Source organism: Staurois parvus, unplaced genomic scaffold (genome assembly GCF_062004578.1).
Source record: "Staurois parvus isolate SC_StPar_1 unplaced genomic scaffold, SC_StPar_1.0 ptg002447l, whole genome shotgun sequence".
Taxonomy (NCBI): Eukaryota; Metazoa; Chordata; class Amphibia; order Anura; family Ranidae; genus Staurois; species Staurois parvus.
The window spans coordinates 144,968-160,314 of record NW_028320243.1 but is presented as its reverse complement, the minus strand read 5'-3'; the positions used below and the strand labels follow the sequence as shown (position 1 = coordinate 160,314).

Here is a 15,347-nt window from a genome sequence, read left to right as displayed (position 1 = left end):
GAGGGAGAAGGGAAACATTGGAATACTAGTCAGTACTAGCGTGCAATTGAAGGAGAAGGGAAACATTGGAATACTAGTCAGTACCAGCATGCAACTGAGGGAGAAGAGAAACATTGGCATACTAGTCAGTACCAGCGTGCAACTGAGGGAGAAGGGAAACATTGGAATACTGGTCAGTACTAGCGTGCAATTGAAGAAGAAGGGAAACATTGGAATACTAGTCAGTACCAGTGTACTGTAATATATATATAGTGAAGGAAATGCATATTTGCTCCCCGGCTGATGCTGAATGTTCGCCCCTCACACAGAAATGATCGGTCTAACAATGGAATGTTCGCCCCTCACACAGAAATGATCGGTCTAACAATGGAATGTTCGGTGTAACACTGAGACACAGAATACAACAACAAATTCAGCAGAAATGCGTCTAACAAATGATGACTGATCTGCATGTTTATGAGGGAAAGAAGGATTTGATCCCCTTCACAAAACATGACTTAGTACTTGGTGGCAAATCCCTTGCTGGCAATCACAGAGGTCAGACATTTCCTGGAGTTGGCCCCCAGGTTCGCACACATCTCAGGAGGGATTTTGGCCCACTCCTCTTGGCAGATCCTCTCCAAGTCATTAAGGTTTGGTGGCTGACGTTTGTGGAGGAAGCTTAACATTCGTTGCCAGATTTTCAAATCAGATGAAGGTCTGGAGACTGGCTAGGCCACTCCAGGACCTCAATGTGCTTCTTCTTGAGCCGCTCCTTTGTTGCCTTGGCCGTGTGTTTTGGGTCATTGTCATGCTGGAACACCCATCCACCACCCATTTTCAATGCCCTGACTGAGGGAAGAAGGTTCTCACCCAAGATTTGAGGGTATGTTGCCCTGTCCATCGTCCCTTTGATGCAGTGCAGTTGTCCTGTCCCCTTAGCAGAAAAACACCCCCAAAGCAGAATGTTTCCACCACCATGTTTCACAGTTGGGATGGTGTTCTTGGGGTCATAGGCAGCATTCCTCCTCCTCCAAACACGATGAGTTGAGTTGATGCCAAAGAGATGGATTTTGGTCTCCTCTGACCACAACACTTCCCACCAGTCCTCCTCCATCATTCAGATGTTCAGTGGCAGACTTCAGACGGGCCTGGACATGGGCTTTCTTGAGCAGAGGGACCTTGCGGGCACTGCAGGATTTCAGTCCTTGTCGGCGTAGTGTGTTACCAATTGTTTTCTTGGTGACTGTGGTCCCAGCTGCCTGGAGATCATTGACAAGATCCTCACGTGTAGTTCTGGGATGATTCCTCACTGTTCTCATGATCATTGACACCCCACGAGGTGAGATCTTGCATGGTGCACCAGACCTAGGGAGACTGACACTTGTTTTGTGTTTCTTCCATTTGTGAATGATTGCACCAACTGTTGTCACCTTCTCACCAAGCTGCTTGGCCATAGTTTGGTAGCCCAGTCCAGCCTTGTGTAGGTCTACCATCTTGTCCCTGACATCCTTGGACAGCTCTTTGGTCTTTGCCATGGTGGACAGTTTGGAATGCACATCTTTTATGTAGCGGTATTTATTTGATTGATTATTGTTTATGATTTTTTAGTGTACAACGCACTAATTGTTTGTATACATAAATGCGGTTGGACTTTGATTTTTACGCCCTGCTCATCATCAGGTGTGGGGTGATAACTTCTATGGAATCTGGAGAGTCCCTCTTCTTCTCTTGTAATGGAATGGTTGGCCGATATGTGACGGTGACAGTCCCGAGGCGGACCGAACATCTCATCCTGTGCGAAGTTCAGGTCTTCGGATTGCCTGAGACATCTAACGGTAGGATTTGTCACTTGTCCTTCAAATGACTGAAGCTACGGGAAAATGGCGACCGACCAGCGCACAGACTCGTGCGTTGTAAATGCAAAATGAATGCAAATGAATGGCCTCCGTTGGGTCCCCCACCGTGGCAGAACGACTTTTAGTCCATTTTGCCCTTAATCGTAGAGGTCACATGGGCTCGGCCTGAGGGGGTTCTTCTGGGGGTCGAGTGGAAGCCATTCCTCAATCATTTTGCATTGACAATGTAGAAACAAAATACACCAAGGAGGGCGCCCGGCGCACGATCAACATGACCGAATAATATGAATAAATACTCACAAAAGTAAAAGTAGTGAGAGCATTGTACACAAACCGAGGAACCGGAGGATCTCACACACGGGACAGCTCTTCTGGTTCAAAAGAGTGTTTCGGGGAACAGGACCCCTTTTATTTTTTTCTTCCAAATACGACATGAATGCGCCTTTCACAAATCGGCGGCTACAGCTTTTGATCACGGGGTCCTGGCCGGAGATTACCCACCAGCACCCAGCGATCGCCGAGGAACACAATACAGATCTCTCCCCTGTCAGCAAGGACATGCTGCTTTGTATGGCTCTGTATAGCAGCATGCCCACAGTGAAGCAAACACACAGCACACAGTTAACCCTTTGATCCCCAAGATATTAACCCCTCCCTGCCCAGTGCCATTAGTAAAGTGTCAGGGCTTTTTATTAGCACTGATCACTGTATTGGTGTCACTGGGGATGTCAGTGACACCAAGTCAGTCCCCCCCTTCAGTGTCAGAATGCCCGCCGCAGTCCCGCTATAAGTCATGATCACCGGCATTACTAGTTAAGACAGTTAAGACTAGTTTAGCGCAGACAGGAGTGGGAGACATTTTGGCCGAAATTTGACTTTTTAATTTTTTTTACTGGATGTGTTTAATAGCAAAAAAGTCAAAAATGTTTTTTTTTTTCAAAATTGTCGGTCTTTTTTTTGTTTATGGTGCAAAAAATGTAAAACCCGTACAGATGAAATACCACTGAAAGAAAGCTCTATTTGTGGGGGGAAAAGGACATCATTTTAATTTGGGTGCTGCGCTGCACGACCGCGCAATTGTCATGGAAAGTAATGCAGTGCCGTATCGCAAAAAGTGGCCTGGTCAGGAAGAGGGGGGAATCCTCTGGAGGGGAGTGGGGGATCCCCTGGAGGGGGAGGGGGGAATCCTCTGGAGGGCAAGGGGGGGGGAATCCTCTGGAGGGGGAGAATCCTCTGGAGGGGGAGGGGGGAATCCTCTGGAGGGGGAGGGGGGAATCATCTGGAGGGCGAGGGGGGAATCCTCTGGAGGGCGAGGGGGGAGGATCATCTGGAAGCACAGGAGAGGGATCCTCTGGAGGGCGAGAGGGGGAATGCTCTGGAGGGGGGATCCTCTGGAGGGCGAGGGCGGGGAATCCTCTGGAGGGGGATCCTCTGGAGGGCGAGGGCAGGGAATCCTCTGGAGGGGGAGGGGGGATCCTCTGGAGGGCAAGGGGGGGGGAATCCTCTGGAGGGGGAGAATCCTCTGGAGGGCGAGGGCGGGGAATCCTCTGGAGGGGAAGGGGGATCCTCTGGAGGGTGAGGGGGGGAAAATCCTCTGGAGGGGGGGAATCCTCTGGAGGGGGGGATCCTCTGGAGGGGGAGAGGGGGAATCCTCTGGAGGGCGAGGAGGGGGAATCCTCTGGAGGGTGAGGGGGGGAAATCTCCTCTGGAGGGCAAGGGCTGAAAATCCTCTGGAGGGCGATGGGGGGGAAATCTCCTCTACAGGGCGAGGGGGGAAAATCCTCTGGAGGGCGAGGGGGGAAAATCCTCTGGAGGGGGAGGGAGGAAAATCCTCTGGAGGGGGAGGGGGGGAATCCTCTGAAGGGGGCAGGGGGATCATCTGGAGGGGGAGGGGTCTATTTTAATGCAGTGAAGTCTAGAACTATGTCAGATATGAAACGTTTTTCCCGTCACTTTTGTTTTCCAGGAAAACTCATCAGTATGGATGCCAACCTACCAGAAGTTCCAGATGGAGGTAAGTTTCCTTTCCATCGGGAGTCTCCAGACTGTGGCCCCAGGGCGGAATGAGGCTCTTTGCTTGCCTTTATGTGGCCTTTGGGGCATTATTTCCTCCTACTGACAACAACAATAAGGCGCCATTCTTTCCACCGACACCAACAGTGGGGCTATGATTGCCGACCCCCAGCACCAGGATGATGCCGGCATCATCTCGGTATAACCGCTGAAATTCCAATGATGTGATTTGGCGACCCGGTCACACTGCCACGCGACTTGCAAGTCACACCCCGTTTTCCTCCTCAATTAAAGCGGTCCTATTGGTGCGATTCCCACCTGCTTGGAGCGCACCGATTTCTCTAGTAGTTCATGCGCCACTTCAGGTGCGACCTGCATAGACCTCTAGGCTCGATGCCTTGCCAGTCGCACCTCAAGTTGGAATAACATCCGAAATGGTGCGACTTCCCCGGAAGTCAGATGGGTGTGACCGCAGGGTAAGGGGTTTATAAATACGAGACCCACACAAGTACCGTTAGGGTTCAGGTCCCTCCGGGAACATTTCTAACTCTATTGTTTTTTTTTGTTTACCTTTTCAGCACCTAATGTGGCCCTAAAAGGAGTCTCCTCCCAGTCCAGCCTCTACAACCATTTTGGGGATTCCAGGAACTCCATTGGTGGGTCTCTTTCCGGCGACTATTCCAAGATGCAGTGCAGCCAAACTATCTTTGAATTACGTCCTTGGTGGACAGTAGATCTGAAGGAGGTCCATGTAGTCTTCTCTGTGGGTGTCACCAACAGGGAGGACTGTTGTTGGGAGCGGATCAACGAGGCCGAGATCCGGATAGGAGATTCCAGAGAATGGGGGACCAATCCCAGGTGGGTATGAAATAAAAATAATCAAAATGCTTTCCTATGTTAAGAAAAAAGCCCAAAAGCTAATTTTAGAACCTAAAACATCTTTTGGACCCACAACATACTATGTGTCAATCATTCGGGACCGACACCTGACCTCCACCCTACTGGTCACCTTTGGGTTGAATTGGAAGGCTGATGGTGAGCCAGGCCTTCTCATCCAACATCAGTGCCGGACCTCACAAATGTTCCTTCAGCTCTGGGGTCCCCAGACTTTCTAAACAAAAGGGGCCAATTTACTGTCCTTCAGACTTTGAGGGCCAATGGAAGTAGAAAAGGTCCTGACGTCAGTGGGAAAGAAATAATGCCCCGTTGTTTGGTGTCATTGGGGGAATTGTGTCCCATTGTTGATGTCATTGGACCCTATCATTTGTGTCACTGGAAGGGATTGTGCCCCATCATTGGTGTCATTGAACCCTATCATTTGTGTCACTGGAAGGAATTGTGCACCGTCATTGGACCCTATCATTTTGACACTGAGGAGAATTCTGCCTCATCAATGGTGTCATTGGACCCTATCATTTGTGTCACTGGAAGGGATTGTGCCCCATCATTGGTGTCATCGGATCCTATCATTTGTGACACTGAGGAGAATTCTGCCTCATCAATGGTGTCATTGGACCCTATCATTTGTGTCACTGGAAGGAATTGTGCCCCATGATTGGTGTCATTGGCCCGTATCATTTGTGTCACTGGAAGGAATTGTGCCCCCTGTATTTATTGCAATATGTTTCCATTTTGAATTTGATTCGAAAATAACAAATATTCAAAAGAAATTCCAATATACAAAACAAATTCTGAAAACAAATGTTTCTGGTTTGTTCGATTCCTTTCTAATCTATTCTATTTTATGTTTATATCTTCTTCTCTATATTTTATTTTATTCAGCAGCCTAAGTAGGAATCCTCATCTTCAGGGGCGGACTGACAACTCATAGGGCCCACGGGCAATAGGGGATCATGGGACCCATGTCCTTGCCCAAACTCAAAAAAGCCTATGAAAAAAAAAGGTACCAGAGGCATCTCATGGGGCCCCCTACTGACCCCAGGCTCTCGGGAAGTGCCCGAGTTTCCCAATGGTCAGTCCGCCCCTGATCATCTTACGCTACTTTTATACCTTACTGTATTTATTGCAATATGATCCATTTCAAATTTGCATTCATTTTTTAATTCAAAATTGTTTTCCAATTTGAATAAATCAAATATTTTATTTTGGTCTATTCTTTTATGTTCTGTTTTACTCTCTAGTGTATTCTATTTTTTATTATTTTATATTCTATGTTTTATTCTATTGTATTCAGCAGCCTAAGTAGGAATCTTCACCTTGTACGCCTTACTGTATTTTCATATCTATTTTGGGTTCGTTGAAATTGGTTACTATTGTGATTGGGAAATTTGGAAAATTCCGAAAAAATTTGATTCTTTAAATGTGGTATTTGGACAGGTGTGCGGTCATCTATTCGCTGGGCCCCGGAGAGACCGCCATGTTCAACTGTAAAGGAATGAAGGGGAAATACGTGACGGTGATCATACCGGACCGGGAAGAGAAGCTCTCTCTCTGCGAAGTCCAAGTGTTCGGTCTGCCGGCGCCCCCCGAAGGTGAGATGTCTGGAGGTTGTAACAGCACAAGTACAATGACCCGGCATATCAATCGTCACTTCTGGGGCCCTACTGTCCCTTTCCTCCGCCTCCGTGGAGGAAGGAGCTAAGGGAGTGCGGTCCACACTGCATTACCTTCACTGGAGGACAGCTGAGACATCAGGGGTCTTTTGGACCCCTGATGTCTCATTAAGGAGAACCTATCATCAAAAAAAATGCATCATATAAGGGACATTAGTATGTTGTAAAAAAATTAAACCCAAATACACTATATTGCAAAAAGTTTTGGCCCCGCCCTCCAAATCATTAGATTCACAGTTACATAGTTAGTCTGGCTGAAAAAAGACAAAAGTCCATCCAGTTCAACCATAGAATAAAAAAAATGTTATAATCCTACACCCATAGTTGATCCAGGAGGAACACTCTTTTTACAAATTATATGAAAAATATTTTTAAAAAATGTTCAAATATACTGTAGGTCTTTAAAACTACAAATCTACATTTTTGGAATGCATTTACAAATATAAGTAAAAATACATGTTAATATCACTTTTTATGTGGAAAAAAAAATCAATCTGAATATGTTTAAAAAGTTTTTAAAAATATATTCAGATTTTTTTTAACATATAAAAAAGTCATTTTAGCGTATATTTTTACATAGATTTGTAAACGCATTCCAAAAATGTAGATTTGTAGTTTTAAAGACATACGGTATATTTGAAATGTATTTTTTTTTGCAAATATTTTGTAATGAAAACACATTTCAACATGATATATATATTTTTTTTATTATTTATGAAATATATTTAATACGGCCAAAATTGTAGCATTTCAAATATATGACAATATATTTGGGAAGAATATTTTTAAAATACATTTCAAATATTTTTCTTCCATAAAGACATACAGTATATTTAAATGTATTTTTTAATTGTTTGCATATATTTTGTAATAAAAACACATTTCAAACCACACACAAAAAACTGGAACTATCACTGTTCTCTTGAGTGTCTGCTTTCAGAACGAAATAGGTTTTGGGGTTTTATGTAATCTTCTGATCTAAAATTTTTTCTCTTTTTAATGCAAGCAAAAAATGCAAAAGAAATTCCGATAGAAGAGTTAAAGTAGCTCTGAAATGATGAAAAATTATTTTCCATGGAAGCAGTTGGAGGAACAGTGTGACCGTTTTGTTTACATCTTCAAAAACGCTTGTTGTATCTTTTTCACTTTCAGAAAATCCTCTGCCGGAAATAACCGAGAAGGTAGTAATGAGAGAAGGTAAGTCCCAGATCTGGTCTCTAGTCCATTGACAATCATTTCTGTAGCTTTGCATTCCTCCTACTACAGGTTTCCTTTAAAGCAAGAAACAAAGTCCCACCTTGAAGACTGCTTTAGACATTTTTGGTGTCCTCCTTAGTGTGTTCCTTTAGTGGCCATCCAAGTCCTCCTTGGTGTGCTCCTTTTGTGGCCATCCAAGCCCTTTTTGGTGTGCTCCTTTAGAGTCCCTGCAAGTCTTCTTTCCTGTGCTCCGTTAGTGTCCATCCAAGTCATCCTTGGTGTGCTCCTTAGTGGCCATCAAAGTCCTCCTTGGTGTACTCTTTTAGTAGCCATGCAAGTCCACTTTGGTGTGCTTCTTTAGTGGCCATCCAAGTCTTCCTTAGTGTATTCCTTTAGTGGCCATGCAAGTCCTCCTTGGTGTGCTCCTTTAGAGGCCCTGCAAGTCCTACTTGGTGTACTCCTTTAGAGGCCATGCAAGTCCTCCTTGGTGTACTCCTTTAGTGGCCATGAAAGTCTTCCTTAGTGTGCTCCTTCAGTGGCCATGCAAGTCCTCTTTGGTGTGCTCCTTTAGCGGCCATCCAAATCCTCCTTGGTGTGCTCCTTTAGAGGCCATGCAAGTCCTCCTTGGTGTGCTCCTTTAGAGGCCATCCAAGTCCTCCTTGGTGTGCTCCTTTAGAAGCCCTGCAAGTCCTCCTTGGTGTATTCCTTTCGAAGCCCTGCAAGTCCTCCTTAATGTGCTCCTTTAGTGGCCATGCAAGTACTCCTTGGTTCCCCAGAACAAGCAGCTTGCTATGGGGGCACTTGAGCAGGCTCGCTCCTGAGCTTCTGCTCTGTGTCTATTCACACAATAGAGTGCGGCTTGGCCCCACCCCTGCTCTCTCCTCATTGGTTCACTGGCTGTGATTGACAGTGGGAGGAGGTACAGACCCAGGAGAGCTGAGAATCTCATACACACTTGATCAGGATTGGACTTTTTTTTTTTTTTTTTTATACGTGATGGTCAAAAACCTTGAGCCTGTAGAGCCACTTTAATATTTGTGCTTTTTCTTCAGGTCTTAGTGGACAATCATTAGTATTTCCAGAGGAAGGCATTCAGGATTACGCAGTCTTACACCCAAGTGTACCGATAGACTTGACCAAGTTCACCCTTTGTCTCCGCGTCTCCACCGAGTTGTCCGGCCGCCGGGAGGTCATCCTCTTCTCCTATCACAATGACCGAGATGAGTTAAATGTTTGGAGAGAACTAGACGGCCAGCTTTCCCTGTATCTCGGCAGCAGTGAACTTGCAGCAAAATTCTCCTTACCCAGCCTCAGCACCTTTGGGAATCATATCTGCGTGACCTGGGAGTCTTCGTCAGGCTTGACGGCCTTTTGGTTCGATGGCAAGCGCTCTGCCAGTAAAATTTACCGGAAAGGTCATCAGGTTCTTCCAGGTGGAAGGGTGATCCTGGGCCAAGACCAAGACAAATTCGGGTCCAGTTTTGACGCCAAACAAAGCTTGGTGGGTGAAATTTCAGATGTCCAACTGTGGAATTATGTTTTACCTCCCCATGCCATCCAAAAGGTCTACAAAGGAAATTCTGGGACTTCAGGGAACATCATCAACTGGAATTCTATTAAGTACGCTTTATATGGAAATGTCATTACGCAGTAATTGCAGATGTATCAGCGCCAGTTCATGGTCAATGTTCTCGCTGGCTGTCATTTGTTTTTTTAATTTTCTTTACAATTTGTGGAACACGACTTCCATGTTCCCAGTTCATCACAGATATATCAGGATATGGACAACCTGAGGGATATTTGGTGTTCAGCATTTCAGTTTGTTCTCTTCCACACTTGGTGAGGGAAGTAATATTCCTCCTTGTTTTGTAAATGGAATCTTTTGTGTTCTTTTCATATGAATCACACCGATACTAATAAAGTGATACATTCTGAGAGTGTACTGGTCTGACTTCTAGCAACAAAATGCTTTATAAACTGTCTTTGTAGCATTATTCACATCATGTGACTCCACAGGATTACCTCTCGTGGCATCCAATGGCAGAGCAGCACGGAGAAGGAGAAAAGGAAAAACTTTCTGCTAAATGGGGGAGGGGGGCATCAAAATCCAGGTTCACTCAATATGACATATACTGTAACATGACGTATACAGTGGGGCAAAAAAGTATTTAGTCCCCACCAATTGTGCAAGTTCTCCCACTTACAAAGAAGAGAGAGGCCTGTAATTGGCATCATAGGGAGACCTCAACTATGAGAGACAAAATGAGAAAACAAATCCAGACAATCTCATTGGCTGATCTGGAAAGAATTTATTTGCAAATTACGGTGGAAAATAAGTATTTGGTCACCTACAAACAAGCAAGATTTCTGGCTCTCACAGACCTGGACCTTCTTCTTTAAGAGGCTCCTCTGTCCTGCACTCATTACCTGTATCAATGGCTCCTGTTTGAACTTGTTATCAGTATAAAAGACACCTGTCCACAACCTCAAACAGTCACACTCCAAACTCCACTATGGTGAAGACCAAAGAGCTGTCAAAGGACACCAGAATCAAAATTGTAGACCTGCACCAGGCTGGGAAGACTGAATCTGCAATAGGCAAGCAGCTTGGTGTGAACAAATCAACTGTGGGAGCAATAATTAGAAAATGGAAGACATACAAGACCACTGATAATCTCCCTCGATCTGGGGCTCCACGCAAGATCTCACCCCGTGGGGTCAAAATGATCACAAGAACGGTGAGCAAAAATCCCAGGACCACACGGGGGGACCTAGTGAATGACCTGCAGAGAGCTGGGACCAACGTAACAAAGGCTACCATCAGTAACACACTATGCCGCCAGGGACTCAGATCCTGCAGTGCCAGACGTGTCCCCCTGCTTAAGCCAGTACATGTCCGGCCCGTCTGAAGTTTGCTAGAGAGCATTTGGATGATCCAGAAGAGGATTGGGAGAATGTCATATGGTCAGATGAAACCAAAATAGAACGGTTTGGTAGAAACACAACTTGTCATGTTTGGAGGAGAGAGAATGCTGAGTTGCATCCAAAGAACACCATACCTACTGTGAAGCATGGGGGTGGCAACATCATGTTTTGGGGCTGTTTCTCCACAAAGGGACCAGGACGACTGATCCATGTACAGGACAGAATGAATGGGGCCATGTATCGTGAGATTTTGAGTGCAAACCTCCTTCCATCAGCAAGGGCATTGAAGATGAAACGTGGCTGGGTCTTCCAACATGACAATGATCCCAAACATACCGCCCGGGCAACAAAGGAGTGGCTTCGTAAGAAGCATTTCAAGGTCCTGGAGTGGCCTAGCCAGTCTCCAGATCTCAACCCCATAGAAAACCTTTGGAGGGAGTTGAAAGTCCGTGTTGCCCAGCGACAGCCCCAAAACATCACTGCTCTAGAGGAGATCTGCATGGAGGATGGGCCAACATACCAGCAACAGTGTGTGCCAAACTTGTGAAGACTTCCAGGAAACGTCTGACCTCTGTCATTGCCAACAAAGGATATATAACAAAGTATTGAGATGAACTTTTCATATTCACCAAATACTTATTTTCCACCATAATTTGCAAATATATTCTTTCCAGATCAGCCAATGGGATTGTCTGGATTTGTTTTCTCATTTTGTCTCTCATAGTTGAGGTCTCCCTATGATGCCAATTACAGGCCTCTCTCATCTTTGTAAGTGGGAGAACTTGTACAATTGGTGGCGGACTAAATACTTTTTTGCCCCACTGTGTGTATGTTAAGCGCAGCATACTAAGGCGGTACTCCCCTTGACAACGCTTTTATGTAGAAGGAAAGTGCCGTCTGTGTTTAGGCACAGGTATATTAAAAAAATAAAATTAAAAAATGACAAAGCATAAGTAAAAAAAAAAATATATATATATACACACACAGCTATTTTCAGTGGGAATGCGGGGTAACGCAGTTCCAGAACATCCAGCACTGAATGTAGTACAGTGCATGGCACACAGCAGGGTACAGGGCACAGAACATGGCACATGACATACAGCAGGGTACACAGCATAGTACAGGTCACACACACACACACAACAGGGCACACAGCAAGGCACACAGCAGAGCACACAGCAGGGCACACAGCAAGGCACACAGCAAGGCACAGGGCACACAGCAGGGCACACAGCAAGGCATAGGGCACACGGCAGGGCACACAGCAAGGCACAGGGCACACAGCAAGGCACACAGCAGAGCACACAGCAGGGTACACAGCAAGGCACACAGCAGAGCACACAGCAGGGCACAGGGCACATAGCAGGGAACACAGCAAGGCACAGGGCACACGGCAGGGCACACAGCAAGGCACAGGGCACACAGCAAGACACAGGGCACACAGCAAGGCACACAGCAGGGCACAGGGCACACAGCAAGGCACAGGGCACACAGCAAGGCACACAGCAGGGCACAGGGCACACAGCAAGGCACAGGGCACACAGCAAGGCACAGGGCACACAGCAAGGCACACAGCAGGGCACAGGGCACACAGCAAGGCACACAGCAAGGCACAGGGCACACAGCAAGGCACACAGCAGGGCACAGGGCACACAGCAGGGCACAGGGCACACAGCAAGGCACACAGCAAGGCACAGGGCACACAGCAAGGCACACAGCAGGGCACAGGGCACACAGCAAGGCACACAGCAGGGCACAGGGCACACAGCAAGGCCCAGGGCACACAGCAGGGCACACAGCACACAAAGCGACACTTTATTTGTATTTACTGACATCAGCGGGGGGGCAGAATGTGAGTGAGCTCAGCGGGGGGGCAGAACTGTAACAGCAGGTTTTCCTTGGAACAGAAGGAGAGAGGGGGGGGGGGGGTGTCACTGTATGTGAACACAGCCACGGATTTCTCATATATCTCAGGCAAAAAATGATGAAACAAAAAAAAAAAAAAACTAAGACCAGTGGATGATAAATTCCACCCAAACACATCCTGAAGGGGCCCCATCCAAATGCACCGTCAACAAGATTACCTGCTGGCTGGTACTGATAGGACAGTGCTGCAATGTAAATAATAAAAAGCAATATTAATATCAATTGTATATAAAACCCTCCAGACATTTTAAGAACTAGACGCACCTACTATGAGTGCGAAGCGATGACCACAAGGAATTTGTGTGAGAAAATGATAATCTGATAAAAATCAGGATTGAAATGTGAAAGACAGCCCAATATGGGGCAATATACCTAAAGAAGAAAACGTGTGCAAACCATTATAGTAAATTAAAAAAAATAAAAACAGAAAACTAATAATAATAATAATAATAATATAAAAAAAGAAACTAAAGAAATAAAACACAAAAAAAAAAAAAAACCCTTATTACCATGTGTGGCACAGAGACCTAAAACCAAAAACACCCTTACTAACCATGTGTTACAAGAAACAAAAAAATATTTTTAAGTGAATAAATAAATAAATGCATAAATATAAATAAATAAAACAAAGAGTTGCAAAAACTAAGTGGACTATATGATAAACCCACAGGTCTATCCAAAGAAGCATGCTTGATGGCTGTGAGCGAAAAAAAATGAGCTTATTAGCCCTGATTATATATAGCTAGGGTGGCTTGAAAAAGCTCCAATCAGCTGCAGTCAAAAATTGTTCCAATCAAACGGACCAATAACATTTTGTTCTGATAAAAATCAGGATTGAGATGTGAAAGACAACCCAATATGGGGCAATATACCTAAAGAAAAAAATGTGTGCAAACCATTATCGTAATAATAATAACAAAAAAAAATTAAAAAAAAGAAAACAAACTAATAATAATATAAGAAAAAGAAATGTAAAAAAACAAAACAAAAAAACTAACAAAAAACACCCTTATTGCCCATGTGTGGCACAAAGACCAAAAACCAAAAACACCCTTACTACCCATGTGTTACAAGAAACAAAAAAAAATACAAAAAGAAAATATTTAAGTGAATAAATTATTAAATAAATAAATGCATAAATATAAAAAAATAAATAATAAAAGAAAAAAAAGGAAAAAAAATAAAAAAGGGTTTGCTAAATTTAAGTGAAATATATGATAAACCCACCGGGTCTATATGATTGGACAGCACAATGCTCATTGACTTATATCGGAAGTTCGGGCATCACCAGGGATATCATACAATTAGTTTTGGTTCAGACACCATGGGGGAGTTATTTACTAAAACTGGAGAGTGCAGAGCCTGGTCAATGAGCGTTGTGCCATCCAATCATTTCCCCCCTGATGAAGCCACGTGACCCGGTGGCGTAACGCGTAGGGGAGGGGCTCTGACGTCACGATGCTTAAAGGAAAATACACAGCAAGTATACGGAGTGTGGAAAACACATAGAGCATTCTATATCATTGCATTTTATGAATTTTAAAATGTGAGTGCGTTATATGAAGCCTAATAAATACTTTTAAAAGGAGATAAGGCGCTATATTATATTCTTTCATTTCATAACCCTCTTCCTGCCTACCGGGCACTTCTACCTCCTTCCTGCCTACCGGGCACTTCTACCTCCTTCCTGCCTGCCGGGCACTTCTACCCTCTTCCTGCCTACCGGGCACTTCTACCCCCTTCCTGCCTACCGGGCACTTCTACCCCCTTCCTGCCTGCCAGGCACTTCTACCCTCTTCCTGCCTACCGGGCACTTCTACCTCCTTCCTGCCTACCGGACACTTCTACCCTCTTCCTGCCTACCGGGCACTTCTACCCCCTTCCTGCCTACCGGGCACTTCTACCTCCTTCCTGCCTGCCGGGCACTTCTACCCTCTTCCTGCCTACCGGGCACTTCTACCTCCTTCCTGCCTACCGGACACTTCTACCCTCTTCCTGCCTACCGGGCACTTCTACCCTCTTCCTGCCTGCCGGACACTTCTACCCTCTTCCTGCCTACCGGGCACTTCTACCCTCTTCCTGCCCACCGGGCACTTCTACCCCCTTCCTGCCTACAGGACACTTCTACCCTCTTCCTGCCTACCGGGCACTTCTACCCTCTTCCTGCCCACCGGGCGCTTCTACCCTCTTCCTGGCCACCGGACACTTCTACCCCCTTCCTGCCTACCGGGCACTTCTACCCTCTTCCTGCCCACCGGACACTTCTACCCCCTTCCTACCTACCGGGCACTTCTACCCTCTTCCTGCCCACCGGGCACTTCTACCCTCTTCCTGCCCACCGGACACTTCTACCCCCTTCCTGCCTACCGGGCACTTCTACCCCCTTCCTGCCTACCGGGCGCTTCTACCCCCTTCCTGCCTACCGGGCGCTTCTACCCCCTTCCTGCCTACTGGGCGCTTCTACCCCCTTCCTGCCTACCGGGCACTTCTACCCCCTTCCTGCCTATTATGCCCCTTACCCCCTTATGCACATGGAGAGATCAATCTATAAGGAGAGAGACACCCCCCCCCCCCCAGAGGAGAGTGGGATAAGTCCATCCATCCACCCGAATCCAGGAAACTAGGTCTCTAGAAAACAGCAAGACCCCCTGCTGTAAAAAGGGAAATACTCCACTCATCCACTCATCCATCCGTCTGGGACAGGGATATGTATCTCCATTCATCTACAAGTCCATGTAAAGGGACACAAGCTGTTTTTGATCTCACTTGACGGTTTGGTCATAGAAATCAGGTGAGCGCACTCTGGTGAAGGAGCACAGGAGGAGAACGAATCACTGTGTGGACTATTTTTATATATTTTTTTATCATTTTGTAT

The 15,347-nt window shown here is 45.9% G+C and overlaps 1 protein-coding gene across 1 annotated transcript in view; it reads left to right on the top strand.

The window, feature by feature from the left end:
* LOC149430868 (uncharacterized) overlaps positions 1-9,558 on the top strand; it is a gene marked incomplete at its 5' end in the record, with an annotated part of 28,164 nt that extends 18,606 nt beyond the window's left edge. The window contains 6 exons of the mRNA XM_089665977.1: positions 1,663-1,817; positions 3,805-3,852; positions 4,430-4,709; positions 6,189-6,343; positions 7,577-7,621; positions 8,674-9,558. Coding sequence (XP_089522103.1) covers positions 1,663-1,817; positions 3,805-3,852; positions 4,430-4,709; positions 6,189-6,343; positions 7,577-7,621; positions 8,674-9,275 — 1,285 coding nt within the window. The remainder of the gene's footprint in view (positions 1-1,662; positions 1,818-3,804; positions 3,853-4,429; positions 4,710-6,188; positions 6,344-7,576; positions 7,622-8,673) is intronic.
* Positions 9,559-15,347: the final 5,789 nt, after the last annotated feature.